This window comes from Pediculus humanus, genomic scaffold (genome assembly GCF_000006295.1).
Source record: "Pediculus humanus corporis 1103172108197 genomic scaffold, whole genome shotgun sequence".
In the NCBI taxonomy this organism is placed as follows: Eukaryota; Metazoa; Arthropoda; class Insecta; order Psocodea; family Pediculidae; genus Pediculus; species Pediculus humanus.
This window is the reverse complement of record NW_002987767.1, coordinates 39,229-55,620: the sequence shown is the minus strand read 5'-3', so window position 1 is coordinate 55,620 and position 16,392 is coordinate 39,229. Positions and strand designations below refer to the sequence as shown.

The 16,392-nt window shown below is 23.7% G+C and overlaps 5 protein-coding genes across 5 annotated transcripts; 2 read left to right on the top strand and 3 right to left on the bottom strand.

Annotated features, from left to right (window-relative positions):
- Window positions 1-5,104: 5,104 nt before the first annotated feature.
- Window positions 5,105-5,649, top strand: Phum_PHUM430980 (Cyclin-dependent kinases regulatory subunit, putative; the record flags this gene model as incomplete). The annotated part of the gene is made up of 3 exons (XM_002429338.1): window positions 5,105-5,163; window positions 5,276-5,403; window positions 5,594-5,649. The coding sequence occupies 3 exons, from the start codon at window positions 5,105-5,107 to the stop codon at window positions 5,647-5,649; spliced, it is 243 nt and encodes an 80-aa protein (XP_002429383.1).
- An 859-nt stretch (window positions 5,650-6,508) lies between these two features.
- On the bottom strand, window positions 6,509-8,481 carry Phum_PHUM430970 (uncharacterized protein; the record flags this gene model as incomplete). Its single annotated transcript, XM_002429337.1, has 6 exons — window positions 6,509-6,893; window positions 7,007-7,224; window positions 7,303-7,477; window positions 7,660-7,842; window positions 7,905-8,155; window positions 8,245-8,481. 6 exons carry the CDS (start codon window positions 8,479-8,481, stop codon window positions 6,509-6,511), a joined length of 1,449 nt encoding a protein of 482 aa, XP_002429382.1.
- A 458-nt stretch (window positions 8,482-8,939) lies between these two features.
- Phum_PHUM430960 (Brix domain-containing protein, putative) lies at window positions 8,940-10,178 on the top strand (the record flags this gene model as incomplete). The annotated part of the gene is made up of 5 exons (XM_002429336.1): window positions 8,940-9,044; window positions 9,163-9,322; window positions 9,407-9,686; window positions 9,771-9,915; window positions 9,993-10,178. The coding sequence occupies 5 exons, from the start codon at window positions 8,940-8,942 to the stop codon at window positions 10,176-10,178; spliced, it is 876 nt and encodes a 291-aa protein (XP_002429381.1).
- Window positions 10,179-10,580: 402 nt separating this feature from the next.
- On the bottom strand, window positions 10,581-11,995 carry Phum_PHUM430950 (mutt/nudix hydrolase, putative; the record flags this gene model as incomplete). Its single annotated transcript, XM_002429335.1, has 4 exons — window positions 10,581-10,832; window positions 10,925-11,265; window positions 11,359-11,670; window positions 11,893-11,995. 4 exons carry the CDS (start codon window positions 11,993-11,995, stop codon window positions 10,581-10,583), a joined length of 1,008 nt encoding a protein of 335 aa, XP_002429380.1.
- Window positions 11,996-12,220: 225 nt separating this feature from the next.
- Phum_PHUM430940 (Trophoblast glycoprotein precursor, putative) lies at window positions 12,221-13,950 on the bottom strand (the record flags this gene model as incomplete). The annotated part of the gene is made up of 3 exons (XM_002429334.1): window positions 12,221-12,235; window positions 12,686-13,663; window positions 13,750-13,950. 3 exons carry the CDS (start codon window positions 13,948-13,950, stop codon window positions 12,221-12,223), a joined length of 1,194 nt encoding a protein of 397 aa, XP_002429379.1.
- Between the last annotated feature and the right edge of the window lie 2,442 nt (window positions 13,951-16,392).

The following is a 16,392-nucleotide window of genomic DNA, read 5'->3' as shown; positions in this document are numbered from 1 at the left end:
ATATATACTTTCGCCTTATTAAAAAAAAAAAAAAAGGCTCCGATAATAATAATAATGATAGTATATAGTTAGTCTTTACCATTAATTATTTATTTTATTCAATGATGAGGGTAATATTATAAATTTTTTTTTTTTAATATCGTATATAATATTCGACGAGAATATTAATTCATCAACAAGAAGAAGAAGAAGAGGTAATATGGCAGACACACAAGATGTTTTTTAGGCTAAGGAAAAACCTTCAAATTCTACCTTTTTTTTTAAAAAAATATGTTACGTTACTACGACCTTCAATAATTGACAGTTATAAGAGTTACTTATAATATTTTAAAACTATCATCGTGGTAATAGATACCGTTTTAATGTCATTAACTTATTTTAAAACAGATTACTACTACTACTACTACTACCACTACAACTACAACCACGTCATTATTATTTGTTATCATTTCAATGTTTTTCTTTTTTTTTTTTTTACAATAGGAAATTGTTATTGACTGAACGATGAGAGAGAGAGAGAGAGAGAGATTTTATGTAGTTTTAAAATGTTAATAAAAGTTTTTTTTTTTTTGGTAAAATCGTTCGATATGATATTAAATCGTGCGTTTCTAAATTTTTAAATCCATAAACGGCTACAGTTTTTTTTTTTTTTTTGACAAAAACGTGACTTTATTGACACGGTTTCCATTTCGGCCATAACTAATTTTTTTGTAATTTTATTGAATCAAAAAAAAAAAAAAAAAAAAAATTAACGTCGTTATAAAATTGACGGACGGAGTAATAAAAATTAAATCGAAATTTAAAAAATTTGCAACGATGAAAACGCACACGCACGCACACACCTTATTTATTTAAATTTTATTATTATTATTATTACTTGCAATCGATATAATTCATACTCTTTTTAATGTAATTTTTTATCGATTAAATTTTTATTTATTTTTTATCTTAATTATTTAATCCGCGGAACAAGAAATTTATTTTTAATCATTTACGACTAGATCGAATCAATGCGCAAATTTACCCCATAAATCATTTCCCTCCCCTTAGAGGGGGGTCTTACACGACTCTATGGGAAATTAATAAAATCGAATTAATTAATAACAAGTAAAAGGAAAAAAAAATAATAATAATGATTAATTTAAAAGTTAACGGTTTTTAACCGATGGAGAATATGTCAGGTGTCAAAACAAAAACAAGGGTGGGGAGAGGGGGTGTTGTAGAAACCCCAGGGATTAAATCACCCTTAAAGTCAACATACACACACACACACATTTTAAAAGTGTGTAAATTAAAACGAGTAATAAAATAATTTCAATCACGAAATGGAATGCCTCGTAGGGATATTTTTTTTTTTTTTTTTTTTTAATAAATCACCGCAAAAATTTTGCAAAGAGCAAAAAAAAAAAAAAATTTATTTTACTTTGTAAATTTTATTATTATTATTATTACGAATGAATGTCGATTTCGTAATATGTTTTTCTCTCTCTTTCTAATTCGGCTAAATAAAAAAAAATAAAAAATAAAAAAACTTGTTTTTGACATTTATTGCGACTCGAAACCGACAAATGTTATAATCCTGTCGTTAATTTTAATAATAATAATAATAATAATCAAAACGTATTACTCTATGTAAATCTATATATAAAAAAAAAAATTGTTAAACGGTGGCTTATTTTTTAATTTTTCCAGAGATTAAAAAAAAAATTGACGAAATCGGTATTTGAGGAGAGACGACGTGAAATTTTATTTTTTTTTTAAATATGAAATCCTGAAATCGATTGAATAATTTTTTTTTTTTACGGTTTTTTTTTTTAAATGTCGAACGAATTTTACCCTAGGAGGAATTAATTATTATTACCCGAGAGTGGTTTGCCTTAAAAAAAAAAAAAAAAAAAAAAAAAAAAACGATTCCATAAGGTAATTTTTTTTCTTTTCATTCTACCTTTATAACATACGATTTCACGATTATATTTTAATTATTCTTACGAAAAACATTAATAAAAGCTTTGCAATACATTCATCAGAACAAACAAACAAACAAACAGAAAAAGAAAAGAAATTTTTTAAACTCTTGTAAGATTAATTATTATTATTATTTATGCGAATATATATATATGTATGTATGCAAAAGTGGTGTGTTGTCATTGCACACGATGCATTAATATTCAAAATGTCATTTTTATAACCACTTTAATATTAGTTCCTATTATTATTATTTTTTAAACTTTAAATGGTAAAGAGGAAAGTTGCGGTTGTGTGTGTGTGTGCGCGCGCGCGTGTTTAAAATGACAAATAATACGAATAAATACATCAAAACATTTTTTTTCTTTTCTTATTTATAAATATTGTAAGCGAAACTAAAAGCTATAAATATATATATATACGCACACGTCTTTGTCTCTTTTATCCGGTTTACCAAAATTAATAATTAATAAAAAATGATAATAACGATAATGTTTAATACAAAGACTAACCTTGTCGTGTGAAGAAGTTTCTTTGGTTGTTTCATTGGCGGAGTATATAAACATGGATGATTTTTTATCATTTGTAAATTTCATTTTTCCCCAATTAATTAATCCATAACTTTTCTCTCTCTCTCTCTCTCTCTTATTTTATCCAAAATGAATCCTTTCTCTTTATATCAAACTGGAACCTAATAAAAAATCAAAAAAATCAATAATAATTATTATTATTTTTTATAAATTTAGGGCAATTTAAATAAATAAAAAAAAAAAAAAAAACCAAACGAAAGGAAAAGGTAATAAAAAATAATAATTATTATTATTATTGTTTTATGTTTAAAACAAATAAAAATAAATAATTGGCGGGAAATTTAAAATCTATTTGATAGTTGTTACTTTGTGAATAAGTTTAAAAAAATCAAAAAATAATGATAATGATAATAAATAAAAATTAAAGGAAAAAATAAAGCATTGGAAGGAATTTTATTAAAGGAAAAAAAAAAAAAAAAGGAAAAGGAGTTTTTTTTTTAGGTTTGGGTGAATGATTTGAAATTTTTTTTTTTTAGGTTCACGAAATGAGGATGTTTGGAATGCGGTGCGAAACCTAGGAAAACCACTTATTATTATTATGTTTAATTTTGAAAACACACAAATCCAAATTCAGTAACACACACACACACACACAAACACAAACATTGTTTGTGTCGTTATCAAAAAAAAAAATGTCTCAAATTCATGTTTTTTTTGTTGTAATATTTACTTTTCTTTTTGTTTCTCAAGGTCTATAACATACAAAAAAAAAAAAAAAAAATTCTGTACAAAATTTTATTTATTTAATCATTTCCTACAAAATTGATTTGAAAATTTTGCAATTTCTCCCCACTGCAATCAACAAACAAATTTCAAAAAAAAAAAAAAAAAAACTCCTATTTATTAGTATTATTATTATTATTTATTTGATTTTTTCATATGAGTAATTATCACAAAAAAAAAAAAAAAAAACATGTTTTGAAATATTTTTTTATTTTGATAAAACTTAATATTTGCAAATATTTCATTTGATTAAAACAATATTATTATTATTATTATTAAATAAATTTTTAATTTGTTTTAAATAAATAAATAAATGTTGTCTTAAATGTTATGTATTTATTGTAAAAAAAAAAACATAATGTTATTAATAATTTATTCATGTAGAAAAAAAAGTAATGATAATAATAATAATAATTTCACTCCATGTAAATTAATATTATCCAAGGCCAAATTTTTAATTTTTTTTGTAGAATAAAATTCTTTTTTTCTTTTTGGTGTTTATATTAATTATTGAAAATGTGTATGTTTTTTTCCAAAAAAAGGTTTATGTTTATGTTAAATTATGTTTTTGTTTAAATAATCAAATAGAAATTATTTGAAAATCGTTTCGATTTTTAATTTAAATTATTATTTAAAAATGTGGGTCATGAAAAAAAAAAAAAAAAAAAATTTTTTTCCTAACCATCATCATCCGCCATGCTATGCCATTTACTCAATTATTGATAATAATAATTGTTATTTTATTCCATGTCTCAGTTAAAATAATAGTTTGATATTAAAATTAAAGTCTTTTTGGTAAAATAATACAAAAATTTTTACCTAAAATGAATGCCATGTAAGATTTTTGAAAAAACGGTTAAAAACACACACACACACACACACACTCACCTTTCATTACACGAATGAAATTATTATATATATATAGTTAAAAAAATATATTCACCATGATATTTAAATTGTATTATTTATAAATTATTATTTTTTTATAATTTATTATGTTTAAAAAAAAAAAAACAGAACAAAATTAAACTAAACAATTTACACTGCATACCTTCACTCAAACTCACTGCGAGGGTTCTAAACATAAAGCAGTTTGTCGTTAAACTCTCTTGAAAGCAAAGCAATTCTCCTTCTTAAACCGCTCGTGTAGGTTAATTTTTTTATCACATGTTTAACTTTCGTGTGACTCAGTCAATTTTAATACACACACACACACCTTGCCTCACCTCAACTGGTTCTTATGTTACTCTATGACACCTTTAAAAGAATGATTTCAACGTTCAATAACCGTTGAGTGTATTGTTTATTGCTTTGATTATTTTTACTTTTTTTTAAAAATTTGCTTTATTAAAATAAGCATATTATCTAAAATGTGACTAATTTTTCTTTTTTTTTTAATGAAATCATCATTAATTTTTTTTTTAAAAATTTTTATTTGGTAAAATAATAATAATAATAATCAATGTTTGATTGGTGAAATTTTGTTTTATGTATTTCGCATTATGCTTAGTAATTTTATAAATGTTTTAAATTGATTTACTTACATTTTGTTTAAATAAATACTTCCATTTAAAAAAAAGAAACAAAAAATTATAATAAAACAAAATAAATATGAATTTCACTTTCACGTTTTGAACGTCCATTTTAAAATCGAAAGTCATTCGATTATAAAAAATGGCGCCAGAATTACACGAATCACCAACTTAAATTTTAAGTTGGCAATTGTGATATTGTTGGCGCAAAAACTGTTACTCTTTGGGATATGTTGGCCTTGCATTGACGAAGGCAGTATTTTTTTTTTAAAAAAAAAAATAATTTTATTAAAAATGCCTGCTAGCGAAATTCAATATTCTGAAAAATATTTTTGTAAAAACTTTGAATACAGGTAAATAATTAATAAATAATATTTATATATGTATATACATATTTTTTTTTTTTTTGGAAATTATCATCGGTTCATGAATTTATTTATATGATTTAATTTTATTTTATTTTAGACATGTAATACTTCCAACTGATTTAGCTAGAAAGGTACCTCGTACTCATCTTATGACTGAAACAGAATGGCGTAATTTAGGTGTACAACAAAGCCCTGGATGGATACACTTTATGATACACGATCCAGGTAAATGGAAATATTTATTATATTATATTAGTATATTATATTATATTAGTATATTATATTATATATTAGTATATATATTAGTATATTATATTAGTATATTATTTATTACATTACATTAGTATAATTAAATTCTCACTTCTCAGTCGTTAAATATTTTTTATTTTATTCGTTTTTTTATTTTATTTTACAGAACCTCATGTTCTTCTATTTCGAAGATCAGATGGAGATTTTAAAAATAATATATAATCAAAACTAATTAATAATAATTATAATATTGTAATAAATTGACTGATCATTTTTTGTATTAAAGGTACTACAATAATCTTTCTGTATTTAATCGAATTTTTTCTTAATTATCATATATATATTTTTTATTTTAATCGAAATTAACTATTACTTAAAAAATAAAAAATAAAAAAGATGAAAATTTTATTTAATAATTAATATTTATTTTATTAGTAAATTTGTACAAATTTTTATAAACATTATTTAACAGAGAATTTTTATTATTATGTAGTTTGTTTTTTTATTAAAAAAATATCGTCTAACCACAGTTCTTTATTTTTCAATGTAAGAAATAATAATAATAAATTTAAATTAGTTAAATTTAAACTAAAATAAAATGAATTTAATATAAAATATATATATATAGCAATAGATATTTTTAACAATGAATTTAATTAATATTAATTAAAAAAATAATTAATTGTTGTATTAATAATTTATAAGGCAAGTTGTAATATTTTTTAAATCAAAATCGTAATCTCATTGTAATTATAAAAGATGTAATAAACTTTAAATCATTTGTCTCTGATTATCATATTGTTTCATGTTTGATTGTTTTTTTTTTTTTCGCCTGATAACTAAAATGTATTTCATTGAATATCAAATAGTAAACAAAAGAAATTTTCAATTTTTTGTTTTAATTGTAATTCTCTACAATTAAAATTTTTTTTTTTATCGGTCTTAAAATGCATAAATAATGCGAAAAAAAAAGTAATAATAATAATAATAATTTTCTCAAGAGATATTGAAGTAATATGGTATTTTATAAAAAATGGTTCTTTTGCAAGTTGACGTGAGCAAATTTTTAATGATTATATTCTTAAATACAACTTGTAACACTATCAAATTGCCTACCTAAATTACATGTACTTTCAGGTTCAGACATTTGCCTCGTTTTTTTATGTAATTCTGTGTGTAATTCAGGAGAAGACATTTGACAGTTCCAAATGGGATCTTTGAGTTCGTTTAAAGTCCTGGGCGTTTGAAAATTATTGGCATCATCTAATATTTGTGAACAGTTTTCATTTGTTTCCCACGACTCATTAAAATTTACTTCTTCTTTTAAGTAATATTTTTTATTATCATAGTTGTCCAAACTACCATCAATACTATAATCTTCTAGATCAGAAACTGATTCAGCTTTTATTAAATATAAAGCGCCATCTCTTTTTTCAATATTCATTCCATTTGACATTAAAATATCTCTAAACAGTGAATTGAATAATTTTTTTAAAAATATCAAATTTAAAATTATTCGTCATAAACATGTCATGATTATTATTCAGAATGGTTAATTGAAAATTATTATAATATTTACCCAAATTCTTCTTCAGTACTGCATAAATCAGACACAAAATCTCTTAGTACACTTAAAGGAATCACATTAACATTTTCTTCATAATTGAAAAAATCAGAAAATTTTATTATGTAGGGAAGTTGATATTGAATTTCGTGTACAATTTTTTCATCTTTAGTTCTAGTTTCTTGTCTTTCTGGATAATTATAATGAGCGATTAATTCATATTTATGAGTTTTCTAAAAAAAAAAATGTTCAAAAATTTATATGTAAAGATAGATTAAACTGAGTGTAATTAATCATCAATGTGAATTTACATCTGGTACTTCTGGAAACTCCCTTGCTGTAATAAATGCTTCTTCAGAATCTTTATTTTTTTGAAATACTGCCATTTGAGAGCAACACCCTAAATTTTCACTACCATCAGGACCAGGTCCAATACCATAAAATCTAACAATATACTCAGGATACTTTTGAATAATCTCTTGAGTCCTAAAAACAAAACAATGAAAATTATAGAAAATAAAATTAATGGAGTAATTGTGAGGCATACAAAAAAAATTATGCATGAAAACCTCTTTTATTACACTTTGCAAATGTGTAAATCTTAAACTTGAAAATCATAAATACTAACAAAATAATTATTTTAATATATTTATTCACAGATAATTTACCATGTGAAAAATTCTTTTCTAGTCCATTCAAATTTATGATCACAATGTCTCATATCGGTAAGATTTGGGAGTAATGAATTAAATTCAGCATTTGGAGTAGTGAAAATAATTACTTTCGGTTTTATTTCATTGAAAATATTAAAAATCATTTTTTTAAGAACTTTTTCAGTAAGATGTTCAATCCTACAAAACAATAAACAAATGATGTTTGTTTTATATAGTTGTGAAAAATTTAAATAACATACAATTCAATTCCGATAATAGCATCTGTTCCAACTAAATATTCATCATAATCAGCGACATTTCCATTAAGAACATAAACATCTAAAGAATTATGGTTTTTTCTAGTTAGATAATCAAATGCTAATGGAGAAGTTTTGTATAAATTTCTTTCAAGTATTTCTTTGTCAATATCAATCTCAAAAATTTCTTTTATTTCTTTAATTTTTTTCATATACATGAAAAAATTTAAATCCGCACACCCGAATTCAACAACCTGAAAAAAAAAAAAAAAAATGTTTTTTTCTTTTTGTAGTAGTTTTTAAAATTTTACAAAACAATTGTTTTATTCTTTCCTATTAGTACCTTATTAATTTTACCTTCAGCTGCAAATTCTTGTAGTATTAGTGCAACTGTTTCGTACCTCTGAATATAAACAGGAGGAGAAAATTTAAGTATCCCACCAGAATAGTAAGTTTGTTTCGAAAATCCTACAATATTGTCCGTAGACTGTGAATGAATTTCTTTTTTATTAATTGATTTTGCTATATTTGAAACTACATATCGCGCCAATAAGCACAGAAAATGAAAAATTAATATCATTTTTTTGTTTTTTGAAAATATGTTTGAAGATGATGAATTAATTTGTAACGAAATTTAATTTTTTTATAATCCCTTACAAGCCGCAAAATAATATTTTCTTGGAATGAAAAATTAAAATAATAGAAAAAATATTTGAAATAAATAAATCGTTATTAAAAAAAAAACTTTTTATGTTGTCTACATTGTTTTTTTAAAATTTTACGTTTGTAATATTGCGACAAAAATCTCATTACATTTTGTGTCACATGTAGTGTGTTTTGGTTAGGATTAAGTACACAAAATACATAAAGTGTAAAAATGGGTGTTTTAAAAAGGGTAGTGTAAGTATTTATAAATTTAAAAAACATTTAAATTAATTTTATTATGTAATGATATTTAGTGTTAAATATGACTGTATTAATTTTTTGTTTTTTTTTTTTTTTTTTTTCAGGAAACCCACAACTCGAAAGGGTAAACAAATGCTTATGAGTAGAGAGCCACAATTAGTTGAAAATGTCAAAAAAGTTATGTTTATAAGAGGAAGGAAAACAAATGATTTAATAATGAATTGTTTGAGAGATTTGGTTGGTTTATTATAAATTTTTTATCAATTTTTAAGAATCCAAGAAATAATAAAATTGCACATTTAATACTTCAATATTTTAATATAATATTTTTAATTTTATTATTTTCTGTTTGCAGTGTAAATATAAAAAACCAGATGCAATGATGTTATCGAAAAAAAATGATATTGTACCTTTTGACAATGCTGTACCAATTGAAGAATTTTCAAGAAAATTAAATATGCCTCTTTTTGTGTTTGGATACACCAATAAAAAAAGACCCAATAGTATAATATTTGGTTAGAATCACTTCTTAAAAGTTTTTTTTTAAGGTATTTTTATGAAGGCTTTATTGAAACAATTAAAATCTCTTTTTTTTTTAGGCAGGACGTATCATCATAACATATTAGATATGATTGAACTGGGAATAGAAAATTACAAAAGTATAAAAGATTTTGCTGCAGAAAAAGTCTTTTCAGGTAGTAAACCCTGCCTCCTATTTGCCGGAGAAGAATTTAAATTAAATCCCGATCTGAATAGACTACAAAATTTATTAATTGATTTATTTCAAAGACAAGAAGTTCAATCGGTTTCTCTTCAAGGTTTAGAACATGTTATAATGTTCACAGCTAGTAATGGTAAAGTTTACTTTAGAAGTTATAGGTATGTAATTTCTGTTTGTTTTATTTAGTAAATACTTATTAAAAAATCGATCATTAATAAATTTATTGTTTTTATTTTTTTTAGAATTTTACTTAAAAAATCTGCGAGTAAATTACCTAGAGTTGAATTAGAAGAAATTGGTCCTTCAATAGATTTTAAACTTCAAAGAACCAAATTAGCATCATCTGATTTATTCAAGAAAGCTTGCAAAAAGCCCAAGGAATTAAAGGTATGTAATATTTACCTAAAAATTGTTTTAATTTGTGATAAAAAAATTATTTTCTTTCTAATTCATTTTCATTTTAGGTGAAGAAAGTTAAAAATGTATCTGTTGATGCTTTCGGTACGAAACATGCACAAATACATGTTTCTAAACAAAATATTCATAAACTTCAAACTAAAAAAATGAAAGCATTACGAGGAATGCCGAAAGAAAAAAAATTGTCAGACAAGAAAACAGGTAATATTACTACTGAATCAAATAATCAATAGTTTAAAAAATATTTTTTTTATATTAAAATATTTAATACATATATAAATTTTTTAATTATACAACATAAATTTATCCTTTAATAAAATATTTAAACATTTTAATTTCAATGAACGTTAAAGCTTATAATTTTAATGTTTATTTTTATTTTATAAATTTTTAATTTTATTGCACTGCTGCACTTCTCTGCCCTCGTTAATAAATATTTACTTTACATAAGTACAAAAAAAAAAATTTACACAATATGTAATTTAATATGAAAATTACAAAGATAGATTTACCTCTTTAGTTTATATAGAAATATGGTTACAATATTAAAAAACCAATCCTAAAATTAATTTACATGCAAATTAATTAATATTTTTCCAAATCCCGAAACCAATATTTCATATAGTAAAAATTATTTATCTATGAACATGCAGAGAAACAGTCATATTTTTTCTTATTCTTGAATTTAAAGCTTCCTCAAGTTCTTTAGGTATAATAACCCAAGAATATTTATCAATAGGGTATACATTCTCTAATGGCACTCTGAAAGAAACCAAAAGAGTTAAAAGTATACCATCATTTTTTCCTTCCGTTTTAGCACTATGCTCTACATTAAGCAGACCGTGAGGTTTATGAGAATCCAATTGCAAGTCTGCTCCAAATATTTCCTAAAAAAAAAAATTAAAACATTTTTTTTTTAACACAGGGTTAGAAGAGAATTTTTTTTTAATAAAATTTTTTAGGAAACAATTTTTCTTACAATCATGAACTTTCTCAGAGTTGCATGCAAACTTCTGGCAGGATAAATTTCGCACACTGGAAGATGAGCTTTTGTTTTTTCCGATAGTAATACATGTACTCTGTTACTAGCTTTTTGTTTTATACATATTAGTAATCTTAAAAATAATTTATCATGGGATTTTAATGCAGGCTTTATTTCATGATGCCATGGTTCTTGTTTATGTAATTTATGATAATTTCTAGCTTTTTCAATTATTTCAAGAACATCAAGAGCTCTCAAACTCAATTCACCAACATTATTCACCCATTTGGCTTGAAGAGATTCAGAATCGGCTTGAGCAGGTGTCTTTAAAGTTCCACCTATAAATTTAAAAATATAATTTTTTTGAATTTTTTTTTTTAATGGATAACAATTATTCTTACAGAAAATATAAAAAAAAAAAATTACTTAACCTATTACTTCTCCGGTAAAAATGAAACGAAACCAAGAACCACCAGCACTTTCTACAGACAGCAAAGTATTAGGTTTCATATTCAAACCGGTTTCTTCCAAAACTTCTCTTTTAACTGCTTCTTCAATTGTTTCATTGGGCTCCATACGACCAGCTGGAAGATACCATTGACCAGCACATGATTTTTTAGCTTCCTGCATCATTAGCACCTCATTTTTAGAATTTATTAGAACTCCTACTACAATGTAAGTAACAGTTTTTGAAACAATAGGAACATAATCAGAGGCAGCCAGAGGAGCGACTCCTTTTGCAACTGAAAAATTTAATAAATAATTTTTTATCATTAAAATAAAAATTTTTTAATTTTGTGAAAGAATTACAAAAAAAAAAATTTCCTACGAAAAAAAAAAAAACAAAATTAATTAATGGAAGTTAAAGCATCTGTTTTAAAAATTTTTATTTTTATGCAATAGGATTCATTGGACTAGCCCCTTGGCAGAGCCGTACCTAAATAATTATGAAATACCGTTATTACCTATGGCTTCATTTTGATCAGCCAAAGTGAAATCGCATGATAATTCTTCTTCCAGAGCATTTCCATTTAATAAGAGACGAATACTTTCTTCTACAGCGTCCATGACTAAAAATTTGACAAATGAGCAACAGGTAAAAAATTAAAATTAAAAAAACATTTTTTAATAAAAAAAAAAAAAAATAACTGTACAACTACACTTTCTACATAATGTTTACATCATCGTATTGTTATGGTTATAAATCCGCTGACATTTACGAGTTTAAAAAAAAAATCACCAGATGTCTCTTTAAAAAACTTTTCTTAAAAAATTTTTTCCCGCGTTTATTTTTCATTTTTGAATTTTCTTTTTAAAAATCACTTCATATTCATTTAATACTTAAAATTTCTTATAATTTTTAAAAAAAAATCTAAGGAATGATATAAAATAAAAAATTATATAAAAACAACAAAATTTCGCAGCATTTTATTAAAAAAAAACTAAAATCTATTATAACATTACAAATAACATAATAAAAAATTAAATGGCAGTTTTTTTTTTTTTTTTTAAAATTATTATCATTATTATTTATTATTATTAAATAAAGTTAAGTAAATAATAAAAATCACAAAGAAAGAAAGAAAAAAAATTATAAAATAAATACTTTTCAAAAAGGCAATATTTTCAACAAGTATTGTATAGAAAAACAAAAAGCATAAATTATTTTAAAAAGGATTATCTTAATGTTAGTAATATAAATAAATTATGGCTTTTTTTTTTTTTTTAAATTAGTTTTAAATATATATATAATCAAACATCAACTTCTTGTTCTTCGGAGTGTCCAATAGAAACATAATGAACTTTTTTAGATACACTACTAAGTATAGGATTCATGTTGTACCTGATAGTTTTTCTGTTGGCATATAAAAGACCAAGTAATAATACAATTAATATAATTAAAAGTAAACCTAATAAAATTTCAGTTGCTTGATATTGTGGCGTTGATTGTGGTGGTCCTGTAGGAATAGGAGGAGGAGAAAATGTTTTAACAAGATCAAATAAACATTCGGATTTTTTATTTGTCGTTGATAAGGGTTCGTGATAACAACGTATTTGATTTTTACGTCTTACTTCAACTTTTGTGGTACGAAGCCAATCGAATAATTCATTTGAACCGCATTCACACGTGTACGGATTATTATGTAAGTCTAACGTCAATGATTGATTCCTTTCTGGAAAACTATCGAATATTTTCAATTCTCTCGGACTCAAAACTTTTATTCTATTATTTTCCAAATCGATATATCTTAAATGTTTTAAACAAGTTATTTCGAAATTGATACCGGTGAGAAGATTATCTCCCAAATATAAATCCATTATGCTTGGTAAATCGCAAAAAACTCTCTTATCACCAAATTCTGTTATTTTATTCTGTTCCAAATGAAGTTTTATCAATTTTGTTAAATTGCTATTGACGAATATGTCGTGTAGGTCGGATGCCAAATTTTCAGACGTGTCGGAAAATGCATTTGTCAAATGTAATTCTTTTAAATTTTCAAAATTTGAAAAAACACGCGGATGATGATGATTGTAATTTTTACCGGAGGATATCGATATATCGTTATGATTCAATATGAGCCTTTCGACTGTCGATACTCTGTGATAAGATTTTCCAAATATTTCTTTTATTTTATTATTCGACATGTCGACAACTCTCAAATGACTATAATTTCTAACGAATCCAAATATATTCCAAGGAAGTTCTGGTATTGAATTTCCGGTAAATATCAAAACCTGTAGAAAAAAAAAAAAAAAATTAATTAATTTAAAAAAAAATTTTTTTTTTGTTGTTATCATTATTTATTCATCATGTTCAATACCTCAACTTCTTCTGGAAGGTATTCGAGAACTGAGGAATTGGTAAATTGTGTGTTTGTACAATTGACAACATACTGAACTCTATCTTGATATATCAAATTACCACAAAAACATTTTCCATGAAATATCGAATCGCAACCATAACTCCAAACTCTTCCCGAAAACGATGCAACGTATAAAATGTATATTATTATGTTATTCATGACTAGATTCTCGGTTCACATGGGTATTTCTGTAAATAAAACAAACAAAACAATCGATTCGATAATAATAATAATAGGAGTGTGACGATAAAAAAATTCATTTCCATGTACAAGAATTACACGGTTTAATGATTGTCGTTTTGCTTGTTCTGCAACTGAATATATAATCATAAGAAAACATGAATGATTTTTTTTTTTATTTTCTTTTGTTCAGAATTTTTTCCTTTTTTTTTTATTTTTTACATTTACATGCACATTATTATTATTATTATTTATATATATATATATTTTTTTACAACATTTCACGTATTTATTACAACAAACAAACAAACACACACACACACAGACTCCATTTATTTAAAAAAAAATATTAATAAAATAAAATAAAATGTTATACATATTATTTATATATAATTTATTTAAACAAACACGTGAATAATAATAATAATAATAATAAAATATTTTTAAACGTCCTACGTATAAGGTAAAATATTTCAATTTGTTGTTGTTGTTTTTTTTTGAAAAAGAAGGTACGATCAAATTATATATATATATATATATATATATATATATATATATATATATAATAATTAAAACACATACACAACAAACAAACAAACAAACAAACACGTATATATATATTTGTTTAAATAAAACTAACTTTTTAATTTTCAAAAAAAAATAATCAAACGAATAATATTCTATTCATTTTTACAAAAAAAATTTTTCTCTTCGTATTTATTCTTCAACAACAACAAAAGAAAATTTACCAACACAAATGTAAAAAAAAAAAAAAAAATAAACCTATCGCACCTGAAATCACACACATACAAACTCTGGAGTTGGTTGTTCGATACCTAAAAATGTACTCTCATACTTATCCTAGGGCCGGTTATAAAAATTAAAAAAATGGTGTTGGTAAAATGTTGACTCTACTCTCTGTATATTGTTGAAAACGTATAACAACCGTTCGATTGTTTGTACGGTGAAAAATTTACACATTTTAATCCTAAATTATATTATTCGTGGGGGAGGAATGGGGGGAGGGGGCAAAAAAAAAAAATTCGCAATTAATTCGAAATGAAAAATAATAATTTTAATGCCGATTTATTAATAATAATAATAAAAGATATCAGGTTCGAATTTCTACGATTGAAAATAATGAGACATAACAGGTATTTCTGCTAAAGGTATTAAAAAATATACACACACACGGTCTGCGTGCAAAGTCAGATATTATTATTATTATTATTATTATTATTATTATTATTATTACGGCCATATGCAGCATAAAAATCTTATTTTTTACTTACGATCGAACGCGTTCGTACCTTTTTTTTTATGGTTTTTCATTTTTTTTTTTTTGAGGTCAATATATATATATATGTAGAAATAAAGCAAATGCTTTGTTTGAGTATTTTTTTCACTCCGTTAAATTATTCTCCGCTACGGTTATATTTATCATTATTATTATTACCCTACTTTATTTTTGCATTTAGAAAAAGAGGAGAAAATTTTATTATTTCGATCAGTATTATTATTATGGTCACTCCTAAACACGACAAGGCTCTTATTTGTCGGGGTTTTTAGGCATTTATTCCAGGTTTCTACCCGACGATTCCTTAGGGATAAATTCTCGAATTTCGTTGGTGCTATTTTTGCTAATATTTTCCCGAAGAATGTGGGCCGTCCCACATAGTAGTGCGATTTTCTGGATGGTTTCTTCTTCTTTTAGGTTCTTCAAAATCTTCTTTAAATTTCCTTTCATTTATTATTATTATTATTATTATTATTAGTATTATTATTATTATTATTTGTTAGAATTAAATTTCTCAAGTTGGAAAAAAAATCGTTTGGTAAGGTTATGTATTATTTCCATTCTTTTTCAAGTCAGCAAAAAAAAAAATTTTTTCTGTTTTCTTTTTGAATAAAAAAAAAATTTCTTTAGAATTTGCAAATTATTATTATTATTATTATTATTATTATTATTATTATTATTATTATTATTATTATTATTATTAAAAAATAACCTTGATGACAAAGTTTTTAAAAAAATTACATAAAAATTAATAAAATATTTTCAACGTTTGTCTCTCAGGTTCTCAAATTTTTCTAATTAAATATTTTTTTTTTTAAATCTATTTTGATTTTCGCCTAAAAAATTTTACGTAGGCGAATTAAGGTGTGATTTCATGTTTTAAAAAAAAAAAAACAATTATTTATTGACACTCTATTAACTACTACCGGAAGGTCTTTGTTTTTTATTTATACGATCGCCATTTTTTTAAACGAATTTATTTTTTATTGTAATTGACTCCCCCTCCCTCCCCCCCAACAAACGTTTCGAAATATTTCATTTAACACTTGGATTTATATTATTATTACAATTCCAAAAAAAGAATTTTAAACTAATATAAGCAAAAATGGGATAGAAAAAAAAAA